The sequence below is a fragment of the Megalops cyprinoides genome, chromosome 3 (genome assembly GCF_013368585.1).
Source record: "Megalops cyprinoides isolate fMegCyp1 chromosome 3, fMegCyp1.pri, whole genome shotgun sequence".
NCBI lineage: Eukaryota > Metazoa > Chordata > Actinopteri > Elopiformes > Megalopidae > Megalops > Megalops cyprinoides.
Window position 1 is genome coordinate 24,090,891 of NC_050585.1, and position 17,558 is coordinate 24,108,448.

At 38.2% G+C, this 17,558-nt stretch overlaps 1 protein-coding gene across 1 annotated transcript in view; it reads right to left on the minus strand.

The window, feature by feature from the left end:
* The window catches only part of LOC118774749 (neurite extension and migration factor-like), a 103,726-nt gene that overhangs the window by 24,942 nt on the left and 61,226 nt on the right, over nt 1-17,558 (minus strand). The window contains exon 2 of the mRNA XM_036524221.1: nt 2,138-2,262. Within this exon, the coding sequence (XP_036380114.1) occupies nt 2,138-2,213 (76 nt within the window). The 5' untranslated portion in view covers nt 2,214-2,262. The remainder of the gene's footprint in view (nt 1-2,137; nt 2,263-17,558) is intronic.

Genomic DNA, 17,558 nt, shown 5'->3' on the forward strand with positions numbered 1-17,558 from the left:
TTTTTAAGATTTTTAATTAAAAAATGCTAGCATATGTCAGTGCCTTATTTGCACTCCTTATTTAAGGTTAGGGATGAAAATATATTAGATTGTGTAGGATAAGGAATCAACTATTAAATTGCTTTCTGGAGCCTTTCCAAAGAGAAAAGGATTAGGAGAGGTCTTATCTTGGGGCATATTTTGTAAGACTCATATAAAATTGTACTACATAAATTGGAAAAAGTACACAAGTGCCATTTATGGAATTCATATTCTGGACTATTTAGACAGCTGCTTTGTAACTCATATACTGAAACATATATACAAATTTTCAATACTTTGTTAGTTCTAATACTAGTATATTTATGCATAAACTTAGACCATATCATAAAACTGCAAATACATTACCTTTGGTGTCCATGCATTTGCATTTATGTGCTCCTACTTTCTCATTGCAGATTAACAGCACTCATACAACAACTGGAATTGAAGCAACCAAATTACTGTGTTTCATAATTTGGGCCCTGGTTAAAATTTTATTTAGATTTCAAATTAATATTTGAGTTGAATTTGCCATTGTGTGTACTTCATCTTTCTGTTATAAACATCCATTTGGATAGTCTGCACCAGTATGGAGAGTTAAGCTTTAGAGATACACCATGCATGTACTTAGTACTTAACATCATTATGTTAATGGGGCACGTTCAGGGAAAGCATGAAATTCTCATGGGAGATGAGTCTTGTGTGTAACCAAACTATCACATACTGATGGGATACCAGCAGAAATCATTAAAGCTATCAGATCCAGATGGGAGGTAGCCCAATTCCCATCACATAATGGTTTCCATCAGGTGATTTGTTTTTTTCTCTTTAGTAGCCAGTCCCCACCATCAAGTTGCTTAACAGCTGACATAATCATTGATAAGTCAGCATACCTCACCTAAATACTACACCTAAATACCATCTCCAAAAGTTCTAAAAAATCATAATAGCAAGTGGTAATTAATGGTGATCTATATACGATTTGGACCCACCATATAATGACCTTCATTTGTGTACAGATAATTTTAGTGTTGAAATGCTGAAATTCTCCCTCAGCCGTGGGCATTCACATGGATTGGTCTTGAAACTGCTGAGAATAGACACTCCTGAAACCAGATTTCTCATATGTTGTTTATGCTTTTTCCCCCCTTTTCATTCCTTTAGCCAGTTGTACACATTGCACCCTTTGTGCTCGCACATGAGCACTGACATGTGATGAATGCAGTCCTCCGATACATGCACATGCATCCAACTGCTTTATTTTCATGTTACGAGTCCCACAGTGTTCCACAATGGAGCAAATGCAGAATGGAGCATAGGTGCATCTCCTCCTGACAGCATCAATGTGATTCACCGTTACTTCACAAGCTACTAGAAAGTGCTAATGAGTGGTGGGACAAGGGGGTGCTAGATGACCCACTCTGCCCCTTTTGGTAGTAAGTTTGTAAGTCAGCTGGTAGCCTTCTTGCCTTGGGTGATCCCAGGCATTTAGAAGAGTAGAATATGTGGAAAGCAGTGTAACAAGCACACAACTCACTGTGACCAAACGCAAGAGCTTCTCTCATCACTAACTTAGGTGAGACCTATTTTATTCATTTTTTGCAATGGGTGTTGTAGTTATTGAAAATTTCATGTTAAATATATGCAATAGACATGAAAGAATCAGATCGGATTCTGGTCTTAAAAAGCTGAAGAAATGTGAGTGTATGGGAGGATGTAAAGCATCATGTCCACTTTAAGAGAACTAAACATACTTGCTAATATAGACGATGTAACTAGAATTCTTACCATTTAATTCAAAATTTTATCTATGGAATCTTTTCAAACAGACATAAAAGAAGTCTAAAAATAAACCCTAGAAAATTATTTCCAACATGTTTTGGCGAGATGATTATGCTAAGTGAACGGTTCATGCTAGACACAAGCTGGAGCTGGCATGGGAATCAGTGGAATCAAACACTGAAGTTTCTACAAATAATTATCGCTTAGGTAGTCTGGCAAAGTAAATAAATATAAATAATCTAAAAATTCAATCCAAGGAATTTTGTGTCAAAGGACAGGAACATTACAAGGCTAAGTTTTGCTGTGGCATGATACAGAAAACTTGACCCTTTACCTCTCTCATCCGCCCCGTTGACTTGTGTGAGGTTTTGGGCCGGCACAGCAAGGTTGGTTTCCTGTAGAACATCCATCAATATGGCCTGGTTCTTTTCCTTCCATGCATCATTACCACTGTTCAACCTGTAGAAACAAGACAGACATACAAACTGAGGATGAACACAGGTCACAAGCTGAGCTGGTGCCGATTCAAAGGATTATAATGAACTGTTAGCTTCTAGTAAGTAATTTCTTTTGTTCCACATGGACCCTGACTTGTACATTGTGTTTGTTTGCCAATATTGTTTGTCCTTAGGTGTGACCTTTCCACAATGCTGCTATACAGGACGTGGTCCTCACACTTCTGTGGAATTGAGCATCTTAAAACCAGAGAGGTGCATTAGAGGGGTTCCTAGAGCCACACACCCTCTACTCTGCTCAAGTGTCAAGACACACTTCAGAACCACCCTACACAGAATGAAATGAATCCCTGCGAAGTTGCAACATTCACCATGGCAACCATATAGAACAATGCCTAGAACTTTAACCCTTGGAGGAGTAAGATCACTCCAATCATTCCAGGCTGATCCCTGGAGAGTACAATCACACCAATGTGATTGGAAAACTGTTATAGAATGTCTATTCACGACTGATGCAACAATCAGTGTCTGGGTCTTTTCACAAACAATTTGCATAAGTCTTCACAAATGTGTGTCCTCAAAGTGAGCAGTTTATTTTTTAAATGCAGTACCGCCACATTAATATACAAACTGGAAAATTCAGGCTAGTGAGCTAACACCAGAAATTTAGCTAATTCTGGGACAGAAACCATTGCAGTGCTGATAGCAATTTCTTTGAACAATTTATCACATCACAAGCAAACTCACGAGTGATTGGAATAATTCACTATAACAACTTATAAAAGTCAAAAGAAGTCCAAATATGGCTATCATTTGTATGTTCTGGCATCTTTTTATTATATCTGGTCCTGACAAACGTGTAATTGTAATTCAGTATCTTAATTCAGAAATTCTTCTCTTAGAAAAAACCCCACAAGATTAACAGCCTGTGAAGCAAATTGGCACAGTGAAATACAATATAGACTCGCAAACGACAGTTAAAAACAATTTGAAAATAATAAGGCACAGAGCCATGGTTTGAAGGCAGCTGTGGGAACCGAGAACTCTATTATTGCATTACAAGGCAATTCTGGAATACTGAGTACATTCTGCTATCACGGGCAAAACAACTCACTCTGGGGGGATTGCAGATATTTAGAACTTACATGTGAAAGGGTTAAACTCTAATGACCAAAATAAGACCTGCCATACAAATCGCATTTATAATTTACATTATAGTTATTAGCCTTCTAGGGGTAAAAAATGTTCAGATTAAGACGGGGATTCAAGGATTAGTGTTCCTTTTCGGTCTATAATCAAGGTGAATACTACAGCAAATGTACTTCTGTGTTGGACTGTAATGTGGCTCAGTGCAATGGACATGAGTAAGGTAGACTGAAATTCGTTTGTTTTGACATTGACATTTGTTTTGACATGTGTTCTATATGCTTTTTAAAGTTAAGTTCACTGTGGATTGAGGTCATTTCATAGCTGAAGGTTATAAATAGACGCTGGAATTACATATGATAGAAACATTTTATTTGAAGCTTTTAATCAATGATTTTAAACTCCATAGCCACCTGTCATTTTTACCACTTTCACTGAGGTGCCTGTGTGGCTAAGAATAATTTAACCCATAACTGTCAGAAAATGTAAATTAAACTCAAATGACATACTAAAATGCATATTGGATATCAGTACCTGCCAAAAAAAAGTGTCTATTGGTGCATTCCTTGTAGAACCCAGTTCTCAGTGCAGTAAGAGGTGGATGTTGAGGAGGTAAGGTGCTCTGGTATCCTTGGATGCAAGGTTCTGTTGAATTACTGTGATTGCGTAAGTCAACAAGTAAGAGAACAAGTAAATAAATGTGCTTAACAACACCGTGAATGAGACTGTACGCAGAACCAGCATAGTATCCTACTTACCGCATTCTAGTTAAATACTTGTTGGAAACAGCGCAATTTACATCCAAGACACAAATTCAGAGTTTACCATAATGTGTTTTAGAGCAGATACTGATGAATGACATTCAGAGACAGAGGAGGACCGTGCATCACCGACATCACATCATGATCAGGACACAGGGTTCAAAATCACATCTAACAGTTTAAAATGTTTTTAATGTTGGTTTTTCAAGAGTTATTTCATTTGATGCACATTGTTGAGAAGGTTGTAAAAATTTGTTCCAAGTGTATCAATTCACTGTTCTTTTCAAATATGCTGTTGGTGGTGAATCAGATTATGTGCTATTATTTTTCTGTACCATATTTCACTTTGTGATCATCATACTAACAATCAATATACTGTAAGATATTTACATAAAAATATAAATTCATTCAATCATCTATAAATATTACAATAAAGTCATACTTTAAAGGTATATTTCTACAGTAAAAAACACTAATTAAAGGCCATACATAAAAATATTAACTTGAATAATCTATATTTCCATGTAAAAAACACAGAAACATGCTCAAGTGCATCTATATCCTACTCCACTCCTTCCACTATACATCATTTTTGCTGTAAATACTTTAATTTCTATTGTAGCAGGAGCACTCTCTGTGGTGCTCCCTTAAGTCAGTGTGGTGTAACTGCACAAGCATATCCTTACTTTAGGATTGTTGATATTTAACATATAATACTGACAGTTATATAAGTACCAACCAGTAATGTAGGCTACTCATACAGTCAAGTAATGACTGTATGAGTAGCCTACATTTTTAACAAACATTTAATCCTGTTATGTCCAGCCTTACAATGCGGTCATTCACCGGCCATTAATAATCCTTTGAATTAAAAGTGATGGTAATTCTACCATCCTGCTAGGTAGCACACAGAAAAGGTCTGTAGCTCTCACATTGCACCATTAGGCTTTCAGAATGTCTCAGCTAGCAAAAGCCTACAACATTCTGTAGCACAGCATCAGCACAGAGATTTTAATGTTTACTTTCGCAGGTAAAGTGTCCCAAATTTACTTCAAATCATGACAACTGTATACTTAAGTATGTTAATGGTTAAAGAAACGCTGTCAAGAATGAATTGCTCCTAAATAAGACAAAGAAGTGTGTGAATTTATTAGAATTCTTTGGCTAAATGGAAATTGATATGGGTTAAACATGATCATTTTACTCTTTCCATTTATATATTGCAAACTGACAATGAATACGTTAGCCACTGCTAATCCAAAACAAACATATGCCAATATTTGCTAGTAGCAGTCAATGGGAAGCCATTTTGTGAATGACAAAGGGGCCCTTAGCCTGTTAGCCTAATTTTTCAGGTAAATACTGACAAAACAAAAATGTTAGGTTTTCGTAAAGTTAAGTTTTACTGTTATTTTGTAGATAATATACTGATCAAGAACAATAAATATGTTGCTTTTGAACTGAAAACCACTCTCAGTCTCCTGTGTGCAACTTTTGGACACTTAAGTTTTTTTTTAAATTTTCATGTTATGCTACTTTTATTTTTTGACACTTTTAAGTAATTGCAAATTAAACTACTTCATTTCATTGACATTGTCACCTGTGGTGATTTTTAATGTTTATTTCTGTTTGTGGATTGGAGCAATGAAAAAAGTGTAAATGAAGTTCTTGTCTTGAGCTTATATTTGATGCAGCGTTTTAAGATGTGTGTTAAGGTGACCTGAATGTCCTTTATTACTAAACATAAATAAAACCTCACTTTAGAATAGGGGGTAAAATTGTCCATACTAAGAGCTCAGGACTGTCTAATTAGTGTTATAATATCCAGTATGTCCCTTATAAGGTATCCATGAATGTAAATAAAACCTCACTTCAGAACAGAGGGTCCTTATTGCCAGGTCTTTAGTATCTAGTGTAGAAACACACTGTTAATGGATAAGTAGTGCGTAATGTTATTCCTATTATGCAATCCTGTAATTAGGCATGTAGAGCCTATAACCAATATGTAATGAATAAAGAGTTAGTACATAAGAATCATTAATATGCTGCTAATACTTTCCTTATTAATTCCTAATTGATTACATTATGCATAATTAATGATTAACAAAGGTGTATGTGACAATAACGCACTCAAAACAAACATACAAAGTAAGGTTATGAAAGTGCCCGGCAAGTGCTTAATTAGTAGTAGTAGTAATAGTTTATTTCGGTCCTTATTAACAACTTTACAAAATGAATACACATAGAAATAAATAAATAATAATAAGTCATTAAATTAAATAATTACGCCTTACATGGCTCTAATAACTGTCAACTTGATCATTTGTTACTGGTTTATTAGTGCTTTATTAATAAATTATAATGGGCTCTAAAACAAAGTGTTACCAAGAATAATAAATCAACTATCAAGTAGTAAAGGAATATTTGTCCATTTGCACCACCAGAACCATATTACCATTATTTTTTTTTATAAGTTCAGTTTTGTTGCTCAACAGCTATGTTCTCCCTTATCAAACAGTCATTCACAAAACAATACACCTTTCCTTTTCTTTACAATTAAAAAACAAACAAACTAACAAAAACAGTCACATTCATCTAGGATAAGTTGAATTTTAAAAGAAGTACAAATGAATATTTCTGTTTTAAACACGTTTTTTTCTTATTTAACTGAGAAATTTCCTTAGCCGAACTTGTCAAACACAGAATGAAACAAATGCATATGTGGTAATTCTTAAATAAACTGTATTAAATAAAACAGAAACAGTAATATGACTGTGGTTAACTTTGGTTTGATGCTACATTACTGGAAATAATTTAAGTTGTGTTAATTATGTTTGATTGGTAATGTTTAGCTACAATGGCATGCTCTAGTAAGCGTTTTACCTCAATTTTTTAAGTATGACATAAATGACACATTAATCATAGATGTTTTGCCAGTTTGCATGTGCTTTCTTGTTTTTTATTCATGTCCATCTTATAATGCTAAACAGTGTAGACTATAGAATGGCCAATTTCTGTTGCATCTCTTTGGTTGGCCATTAGAAGACTATAAGACTAAAGAAGGTAGTATGTATGTAACAGGACATCCATATTACTACAATGGGCCTAGTTCAATTTACATGAAATTGTAACACTTTGAAAATGGAACTGTGGGTGAAATGCTTTTTGGGGTACATTACTTTCAAAATATTTTAACGTTTTTGTGGACATACACTAGTGGATGCTCCTGGCAAGAAACACCGGTCATCAGATACTTTTCACAGTGGGATTGACGTATGGGCCTAAGATGCAATATTTCAACAAACTGACATTACAAGATCTGAAAGCAAAGTAAATGGCTCCAAGCTGAGTCAAGACATTTTTGCTCAATGTGAAATAAAAAGTGAGATTATTTGTAAACCTGAACTATATTCCCTGACTTCTAAAGGACAGTGGCATGTATGTGGTGCATGGTGGTATAAAAATCAGTGGAATTTTGGCTTTGTCATTTTTGTGTGCTAGCTTAGTCCTTGTTTAGTTTTAATACTGCCACAATAAAAGCATTTCTCAGCTACTTCGTGCTAGCCTGTGCTCCATGTCCAGTCATTCATGAACAGTCAGACAAAGCATGTCACAATATAGAATATTAATACTGTTCCTCATATATAAGTACATTTCAATCAACAAATACTTATGCAGTGCTAATAGGAACCACTGGCTCAATGCCATATTTATCTAGCATTTCATTAGATCTGATTCTTAGCTGTGCTCAGAAACACCACTTTTAACACAGTGTCTATAGGGATAACAGCTGGATTCAATTCCCCAGGTGTGGAATGTGCTGGGGCTACCAGGATTGAACTGTGTTACAAAAGAGGGCATCACCTATTAGGGATGCAAAAGATACACATTTCTGAGAGTCAGTTATGGGTTGATTGAGAAGCTGAGAAGGGCAGGGTGAATTGATGGTGATACTTTTTCCATTTGGTAGGATTTTACTGATAAATATGCACCAATACCTTGATCAAAACAGATCATGAGATAAAACAAAGAAACAAATATAGCCTGCTTGATATATTTTTCCCCCACAAACATCATGTTTTGCTTCTTTATGCACTTTTCAGGTTAACACAAGCTCTGTCAACATGCTTTCTCACAGAACTTGTTTCACAAGACTGATGAATAAGAAACGGCATTCATTTAAATAAATTGTACGTTTACTTTTGCAAATACATTCCAACATATCATCACAGCAATTATTTAAGGAAATAAGATGTTTCCACAAAATAATGCATAGGACTATTTAAAACCTTTTCTATATGAAACAAAGTCTTCACAAATATTATAAGATGCATTTTTCCATGTTAGATACGTTTCATAATGCTTCAATGACATTACTTTTTGCTGTCTAGTTCACTGGCTGTTAGATAGCTCCTAACAGTAACTGTACACTGTTCATACTCAAAGCCAAGTTGCTAAATGTGACTGCTTGAGAATCAGATGTACTCTGAGAAAGGATAATGACATTTCTTAATAGCGATTAAACTCGATTAAACTACAACCTAGCTATGTAACCAACACTAACTTGCTTGCATTTTAACCAACAAAGCTAACCTTTTTGCTAACTCAATGTGGTAACTAGAGAGTGAGCAATGAGCAAACTAGCCTGCATTAGCAAGCTAATCTAACATTTTCCCCTCACGTGTACCTTAGCACTGCTCATTGCTGTGTAAACATACCTAAAGTAAGTGTACATCTGCTTTCACATAACAGTAGTGTTCCTGGGGGGTAAACCTGTGCTTATAAAAAAAGTTCTTTTCATATAGAGCAAAAGCAATGAGGATGGCGTGGCCACTACAAGAAGTAGTATAAATTAACACTTTAGCAATCAGACTTTTCTGGTTTAACACATTAAACCCCACTGTTTTGTCTGCTGGCATAAGATGAAATACCAAGCGCAGATGAGACCCCCTTAAACATACCCATTTTAATACTACCAACAAATTGATTACATATGGCTACGGGAGAGTGACAGTGAAACTAAGAGCCACAAAAAGCCAAATATATTCTCCAACAAACACCGTAAGGAGAGGTGACATAGAAATATGTGACACTGTCTCTCAACTGCCTGTATCTCACTAATGAAGAAGGATGTTTGAAACAGAGTGGATAGAACAACTCACTATCAAAACCCACTTTATCTCTAAACTGTCTCTAACAAAGAGAGGTGCTTGTAATAAATGCAGAGCAGTCTGTAATACCAATTGGATGTGCAACACTGTCAGCAAGGGCAACTTTCTAACGATGCGCTCACAGCTGGATTCAAATGTTTAGTCCAGATTAAAGCACTGTGGCCACATTTTGCTAAGTTCCCACAACCTAATTGATGCCTGAAAAACACAGCGCCTGGAATGGACCAAAAACTGCCAAAACATGCCATCAGAACAGTGAAGGACGAGAAGTGAGTGTAACACTCATATGTTATTTTCAAAGCCCTAGCATCCTTCAAATTGTGGGCAAATCAACTGAAGCCTACAAGTAGATAAAAAGGTTCTCTTTCCAGATCATTGATGAATAAATGATGAGGCTTTTTCACCATACCAGTTCCTTTTGGCCTTCCAACAGATTTAAAGATTGAACATTTGAAGTTTGGCAGATTTTAACAGCTTGCCCACTTCAGACAGCTCAATTGTTGCAGCACATTCATGCCTCGTCTATAGCATATCGGACTTGGTGGATTGCCAAGCTTTTCCCTGCTTCTCTAACCGTTCCTTTGCATTGGAGGGCTTCCTTGATTTCATTTCCGTCACACCGTTAAGTTCCACATAGAAAACCTCTGCACAGATGCACTTGAAATGAGGCGCAGTGTAGACAGGGTGCGAAATACGGGGGGGGGGGGGGGTCTAATGATGCTAGTTGCTTGGCTATGCGACGAAGTGTTGCCGAAAAAGCTTTGTAATGATGCTAGTCACATATTTGTACATACTGAAGTAATCATGTTATGAAGACAGATCAAATTTCTGCAAAGTAATATCTTTACTAATTTCTTCACCCATTTTCGCACTCCTGCTTTTCGGGTGAATAAGTCACAAAGTCCCTATCGCTTCACAATGTACCATATATCAAAATAAACAGCAGAACGTACCCTTTCCGATGATACTAGTTGTTTCTCTGTGGGACAAAGCATTGTCGAGTAATCCGGTTTTGAAATCACAGTAAATTTCTGCATTGTCTCCAACAAAGGGCTGACATTACATCCCACTTTCTATGAAAAATAAACACAAAATAATGTATTTGCTTTTTATTGCAATGATTCAAAAGTTATGGTCAAAAGACATGTGCAGGACTAAGCGCTACAGCCCGGGTTTGAACCTGTCCGTATCACTTTCTGAAGGCAACTGGGAGGTCACAGGCGGAACACATTGGCTTCGTTCCGCTGGGGATAGGGGTGGGTACGGCTGCAGGGGCTTCAGTCCCATTAGCAACAGCGACCCCTGCTGGTCGATCGGGCACCTGTGGTCCACATGCCAAAGCCTCATACGAAATGTCTTCCTCCGACTCATCTCTGTGCTAGCTTAGCTTGTGGACTGCAGTGCCACTGCAACTAACAAAGAACAGCACTCAACAGATGCAGTGACATTTCCAGCAGGCAGGTAGTGAAGCAATGTCTCCTGTCAGGTGGTCATGTGGGGCAGTCACACAGGCCAGTCAAAGCCAACAGTGTTGGATAATCAACTCTGTAAAGCACCGCAATAGCAGAGCGGTGAATGAATGATGGAACACGAGAGGGCACCCATTCAGAATCTAGCTTCCTCCATCATGGTTGTTTTCCTGCTACTAGGGTGTGATCCTCTCTCTTGCAAAAGCCCAGGCCGTGGCTGCCACAGGCACTGCGGAGTGTGTCTAATTAAGCGATTACACCAGTGAGTTTAGAGCACCCCCCCCCACACTGGAGTAAACAGATCAGTCATCTGCCACTGGCAAAGTGGGCCGAGAATGCCCTCTCTTTCCCCGCGCTGTTGCGGGGTTTGTTTGTGTTTCAAGGTCCCTGTGCACCCTTCAGCTCATTAGAGAAGGCCTGTGCAGCGAACATGTTCAATGTTCAGGATGAATCACCTTTACTGTCAACACCTCCAGGAACAAGGGAAAAAATAAGGTTAAGTGACAGAAGAGCCTTTCTGCTGAGGAGAAATCCACAGTTTGTGTGGTGACTCATGCTGTTGCCTCATGTACAGAACCTTTACCACAGTCAGTTGGAGGAAAAAATAAATGAAAGCTTGTGCAGAGTTTCAGAGTTATTAGTTTAAGTTCGCAAACTACCAAAAGATGTAGAAGTTTTCAAACAAAAGGATTTGGAATGTAATCTGCACCTCTTTATTAAAACCTTCTGCTTACAGTTCTTCTCAATTGTTTACACAAATTTCTCAAAATAGTGTCTCATGTTCTCAAAGCTCTTACAATGCTCAAAACACTTTAACTCAGCAAAATCTCACAAAGTCTATGTAAAATGAAACACTGACTTCAAAACAAAAACAACACCTTTCAAAATCAAATATTTGCATCAAATAATACACACATATCATCATATAAAGAGCTCTAAATGAACACGAACTTCACACTGTAGTGGTAAATAGAAAACAGTACTATCTGGATTTATATGCGTTTATGGCCTGATCATACCGTTGGATGATCTTCTTACATTTTCACTTCCAAAATGAACATACATACTGTTGTGGCATAGCATGAAAATATTTTTTTTTTTTCAGATCACTTTTTAAGACACAGGAAAGACTTGACCCAAAATCAAAAACAAAAAACAGAATAATGTTTTGTTACTTCATTCATTCCATTTTCCGATTCCACTCCTGTTCAGGATGTGTTCAATGGTAGAGATTCTAACATGGTGTATATTGAGAAACGTTTCATTGTCCCCTGTGATTCATTTTAGCTCACGCTGTAGTCTATGGTAAGATTACTCAAGACCCTGTCTATCTTCTAATCAAGCAAAATACATACTGCATAAGCATTCTGAGCACTTCTTGCAGAAATAGTTTTTTGTGTTGCTCTTTTAGGTCTTCATTCGTAGAGAGACACACAATGTTAAACAACAACTTCTGCCATGGCCTCCCCTCGGTATGTCATACATCCATTATAAAGTGGGAAAAAGTGTATTTAAACTATGAAGTCGCAAAGCACTGAGCAAATAGAAAATCAAGTGCCTCCATTGCCTTTCCAACTAACATTTCTTTCACCACAATATACCAAAGACCGTGGTGCGAGACAACATGGCCCCCATTGGCACTGATTAAAGAGGTAAATATGATCACCCAGCAGCTGCAGCAAGAAGTCACAGGGCTGATGCCAGGTCTTGGCGAGGTGTCTGTTTCCCTGTCTGTGGTGGCATCCCAGAGCAGAGGCATGCCTGGCAGGTGGGTGGAGCCTGCGCTGTTGGAGATGCAACACGAGATAACACGGCCAATTATCTCCGTTCATTCACAGGCTGGGTCCATTATGAAATCATATACTGCACCTGGAGTATTCTTCTGTGTCTGCTCATTCCCAGGGCTAGCCAAGAGCCCAGGGAGAGGGAAAAAAATCTTGCTTGGACAAATGTGTGTGATTCAAAGATTCGTTTGCACGATTTACTTACCCACAATTCTTAAAATGAATGTGTTTGCGTGTACTTAATGAGGGAGCCAAGAAGTAGGAAAAGATGGCTTACAAGCCAGGCTATTGTCCCCATCACCTCATTAAAAATAGTTAAACTGGGAGAAAACAAAGCCCAAGCTGAATTTACACCTTATGTTTCCGTGTGGCCAAGTAATCCTGAAATGTAACGATGAATGCATAGCAGAGTGAGGGGGATTTATTGAGAGAGAGATACATAACAAGAGGGAGTGACTGAAGGAGCTGCTGTGGCTGCTGAGAGACCATTGACCTTCTACAGTCCTCTCACTTTGTGGAAAGCCATGGCAATGAGGCAGCGCTGACACTCAGAGGCCTCGCACTCCCTAGGCACCGGCTGTAGTAAAGCAGCTGTGGAAATACTCATTGAAATCTTCCTACATAAATTACAGCTGGTCGTTGATCTAGTATAGGGTGGTTGTAGGGGAAAACAAACCCCTGGAAGCTGTTTGATCAGAAGCACTGTACTACATATTAATAAATCAGCATTAAAGTAAGGAAGGATGTAAATGACACACATTTCTGACTAGTTGATTAGTCGATGGCTGAGAGAGGCAATTACTGATTTAGCATTCTTAATGGATGATGATGTAGCTAGTTCCTTCGGTTCTGGTAAAATTCAAAAGCTATAGTTCATGAAAATATTCTTGGTTAACTCTAAATGAATATTTCTTTGTTTTCAGACATACAAGAAACAAGACACAAGAAAGTGTGTTCTCAGTTACGATGACTGAGTCCACCGTGTGCGTAAGTAGCCTTCCTAGCTATGCACCCTGGCAATGGACACCATTTTGCTAGCTTTATGTAAATGGAATTCGGGTGAAGAATAACGGTAGGAAATAGAAAACAAATTTACCTTGATAGTACTTGGCTATTTCTAACATGAAATAAGAGTAATGGTTTGTTTGTTTAAGTCTAGCATTTTAATTTCTTCAATTTTCAAGAGAGCATACAGCTGGAGCTAGCATGCTAGCTGGTCATTTCAAGTGGGACTATATGTTGAAAATGAATGATACTGTAATGTTAAGGAGCATGTTAAGTGGTAACAAGTGTATTTATGCTCAATTCTAGTGTACCACTACCGTTTTTGAAAGGGGGAAAGTTAGTCATTCTGTGACACTTTTGTTACTATTGAGAAGAAATCTTTTTTTTTTTTTGTAAACAAACAATTGTTCCCAGAAAATCTTATGTGGACAGATACCTTTTTATTTTGTTGTGAATATTGTTGTTGGACAAAGATTTTTTTTTAGATCAGACTGTTTCCAGTTGATGCTAACTTGTGATTCTTAAACCTTCTGGTTTTCCTCAAAGGACCGGGCTACAACATCAACTGATAGCCCATCCAAATAAAGAACCCCAAAGATTATTTTTGTGTCCAGTGAGAGTACATGGGGCTACATAAGCATATCAGCCGTAGCAGTGCCAGAGCGCAACAACTAAAAAGATGATTGCAATGTCTCCTCTGTGAAACTCTCATATTGAGGGACGAGCTCAATGAGATTTAGTACAGGTACAACAAATCCGATTATCCAGGGCACGTCATCCCTATGAGCACTGCATTCTTAAAAGTGACTGAAGTTAAATGCATAGAGCTACAAGAAAATCTTTACAGTAACAATGGACCACTGTAAGATGTAGCCAGCTCAACAGAAGCCCTGGCAAGATATTTGGATCACTGTTTTGTTTTGTATTTCCAATTAAATTGTAAGTCCACTAAAATATGGAAAAATATAAAAAGTGAACATAATACAATCCTCCCTTTGCTCCCAGTGGATTAACTGATTGGCCAATTTAACCACTGAGAGAATGAAGTGATAATAAATGAAAATGGCAGACCAAAATACTGAAAGTCTGCCTCTTCACCACTTCACTACCATACTGTAGTGGAAATAAATGGCAACTCTCCTGTAAAAGATAGTGCAGTAAATTATGAAAAATGGAGAAAAATGTTTTCTGTCTTGAGTCTAACAATCACCAGTCTTTTAAAATGAGACCAATGACATTTTAATGTTCATTACTATTAGGGCTGTCCCAAATACCATTTTTGCGCTGCAGAGCTTCGGTAGTAATCAACAGCGGATATTCGATGCCATCTCCAGTGCACGTAAGTCAAGCTATGTTCTGCTCTGTTAGAAGATGGCACACCTAATCTAATCAACTACAGGCCCATTTCCACCGACTTACACAATTTTTTCAGGCTCAGCTCTGTCAGCTGAAGTTAATGTTACATGTAGATAAAATTAAGCTGATGGCTTTTATGTAATCTAAGAAAGATCCTTAGGTTCTTCCAAGTAGTAGTAGTCACTGTACAGGAGAAGGAAAATAGAGAGGGCATTGACTTATAAGTACCTGGGTTTCTTGATAGAAGAATGTCTGACTTTTATAACCCAGACAGCCTTGGGAAAAAATCATTTTTACAATGTGGGTTTCTATTTTTGTAAAAAAGCTTGAGGTGGTTTTTTTTATTTTTGTGACGAGTCATGCTTATCTTTTGAGGTGAGAAACAGGCTTGTCTCTGCTACCTTCTTGCCCAATTGAGATTATGGAATTATTTTATACATGTGCCCCTGAGACGTCACTGCATATGCTGAATAGGGATGGGCCACGATTTTCGAATTTTCGAATAGTCATTAAATTATAAAAAATCGAATAGTTTATGCGACTATCGTCTTGTTTTAAAAAATATATTCTCCCTTGTTTTTACTGGTGCCTGGTAGTAAGTAACACGTTACTACTGCCAGAAGGTGGCGGTAATGCACCTAAAGGCTGTTTGTCAACCACCAATAAACAACAAAAGAGGAAGAAGAAGAAGAAGAAGGTGTTACTACCAGGCACCGGTAAAATGTGTGTGGCGCTGTGAGATTAGATGCTACCGTACAAACAGGAGAAACATGCAAAGCCAAGGACTACTACAGCCGTCAAAAAGTTCTGTGTGGAACTCCTTCAAAAAAATAAACGAAAATGAGGTGCACTGCAAACTCTGCCAGGTAAAGCTAGCATATCATAAGTCTACCATAACTATGCACAGTCATTTGAGAGCGAAGCACCCAGCAGAAGGTCCATCCATAGATCAACAAACAATGGCTACCTTTGTCACCAGACAAAGTAAGTTTGATGTTAGACATGCAGAGCAAACAACGGCCCTCATCTCAGAGATGATGGCTAAAGACATGCTTCCCATTAGCTTTGTCGAAGGCGAGGGCTTTCGAAGTTTGATGGAATTTGTTGAGCCCGAGTTTACAGTCCCATCAAGAAAAACCATTACCGCAAAACTGGAGAAACAATATGATGATAATGCAAGTGAGCTGCACACTCGGTGAGTGAGTGTTGAAAAACTGTCTCTGACCACAGATCTGTCCACAGATGGACAGCACTTACAACTGAATCGTATGTAACGGTCACCTGTCATTACATACTCAACTGGGAAATACAGAGTGCTGTTCTGCAGACCAAAGCAATGCCAGAGCAACATACTGCTGAAAACCTGGCACATGTGCTTTCCACCGCTACTGAACACTGGAGACTAAACGGAAAAGTCACAGCATGCGTACATGACAACACTAGCAACATGGTGTTAGTCAACACTGAACGCCTGGAATGGGACTTTCAGCCTTGTTTTGCACATTCACTCCAACTCGCTACAAATGACGGATTCAAGCTTCAACACATAAACCATGTGGTTGCACCTGCCAGTCATCTGGTTTCTCATTTCCACCACAGTACAACCGCAACACAAGCGTTGAAACAAAAGCAACCACTTCAGAGCTTGTCTGAGCACAAATTAGTGCAGTACTGCTGAACAAGGTGGAATTCTATTCATGACATGTTCCAGGGAGAGTCACCCAAAGCGTCTTAATTCAAGCACACCGTGTCTGCTTCACTGGAGCGGCGACTTGTACCTGCAGATGTCAGCATCACTCGCAAGGTTGCATACATCGCATCATTCCTGGATCCGAGGTACAAACACCTGAGGTTCACAAATGATGGAGTTAAACTTGCTGTGCAGGCAAAGGTGTGCGATCTCCTCTCAAGCAGCTCCGAGGGCATGGAAGAGATGATCGCAGTTGAATCAGATGAAACTGAGCTGTTGGCCAAAAAAAACCATCAAGTGATGCTGTGTCTGCCTCTGCCATCGCAGTCCTGTTTGGCGAGGATTACAACGCGGAAACAACGGAGACAACTGAACTAAACCAGTACTGCCAGGACATGTACCCACCCCTCCACATTGATCCCATGGACTGGTGGAGAACCAACGAAAACAAATATCCTTGCCTGGAAAAATTAGCAAGGGCATACTTGTGTGTGCCCGCAATGTGTGTGCCATCAGAGAGGGTGTTATCTACAGCAGGACTTATTGTAAACAGACTGCGCTCCCGTCTTCATCCTGACCATGTTGACATGGTCTAAATAAAATTTTCTAAATAAAAATATTGAATAGGTTACAGGTCTGAACAGTTAAAAATTAATGTTCATGTCAGCATTGCCGTCACAGTTATGTTCAGAATTTAGACATGTTCAAAATCATTATCAGTATCATTATGGCTTAGTTGAGGTCAGCACACATTTTCCCCCAATGTATTAAACAGTTTGTTGTGATACTGACTGAAACAATAAAAGGTGCACAAGCACCTTTTGAGCTGTATTAACACTGATATGCTGCTATATGAAAAATACAGAAATAAGTATAATTTTCCTTTATTCGGTTGTGCCGTTGGCATATAGGATTTTG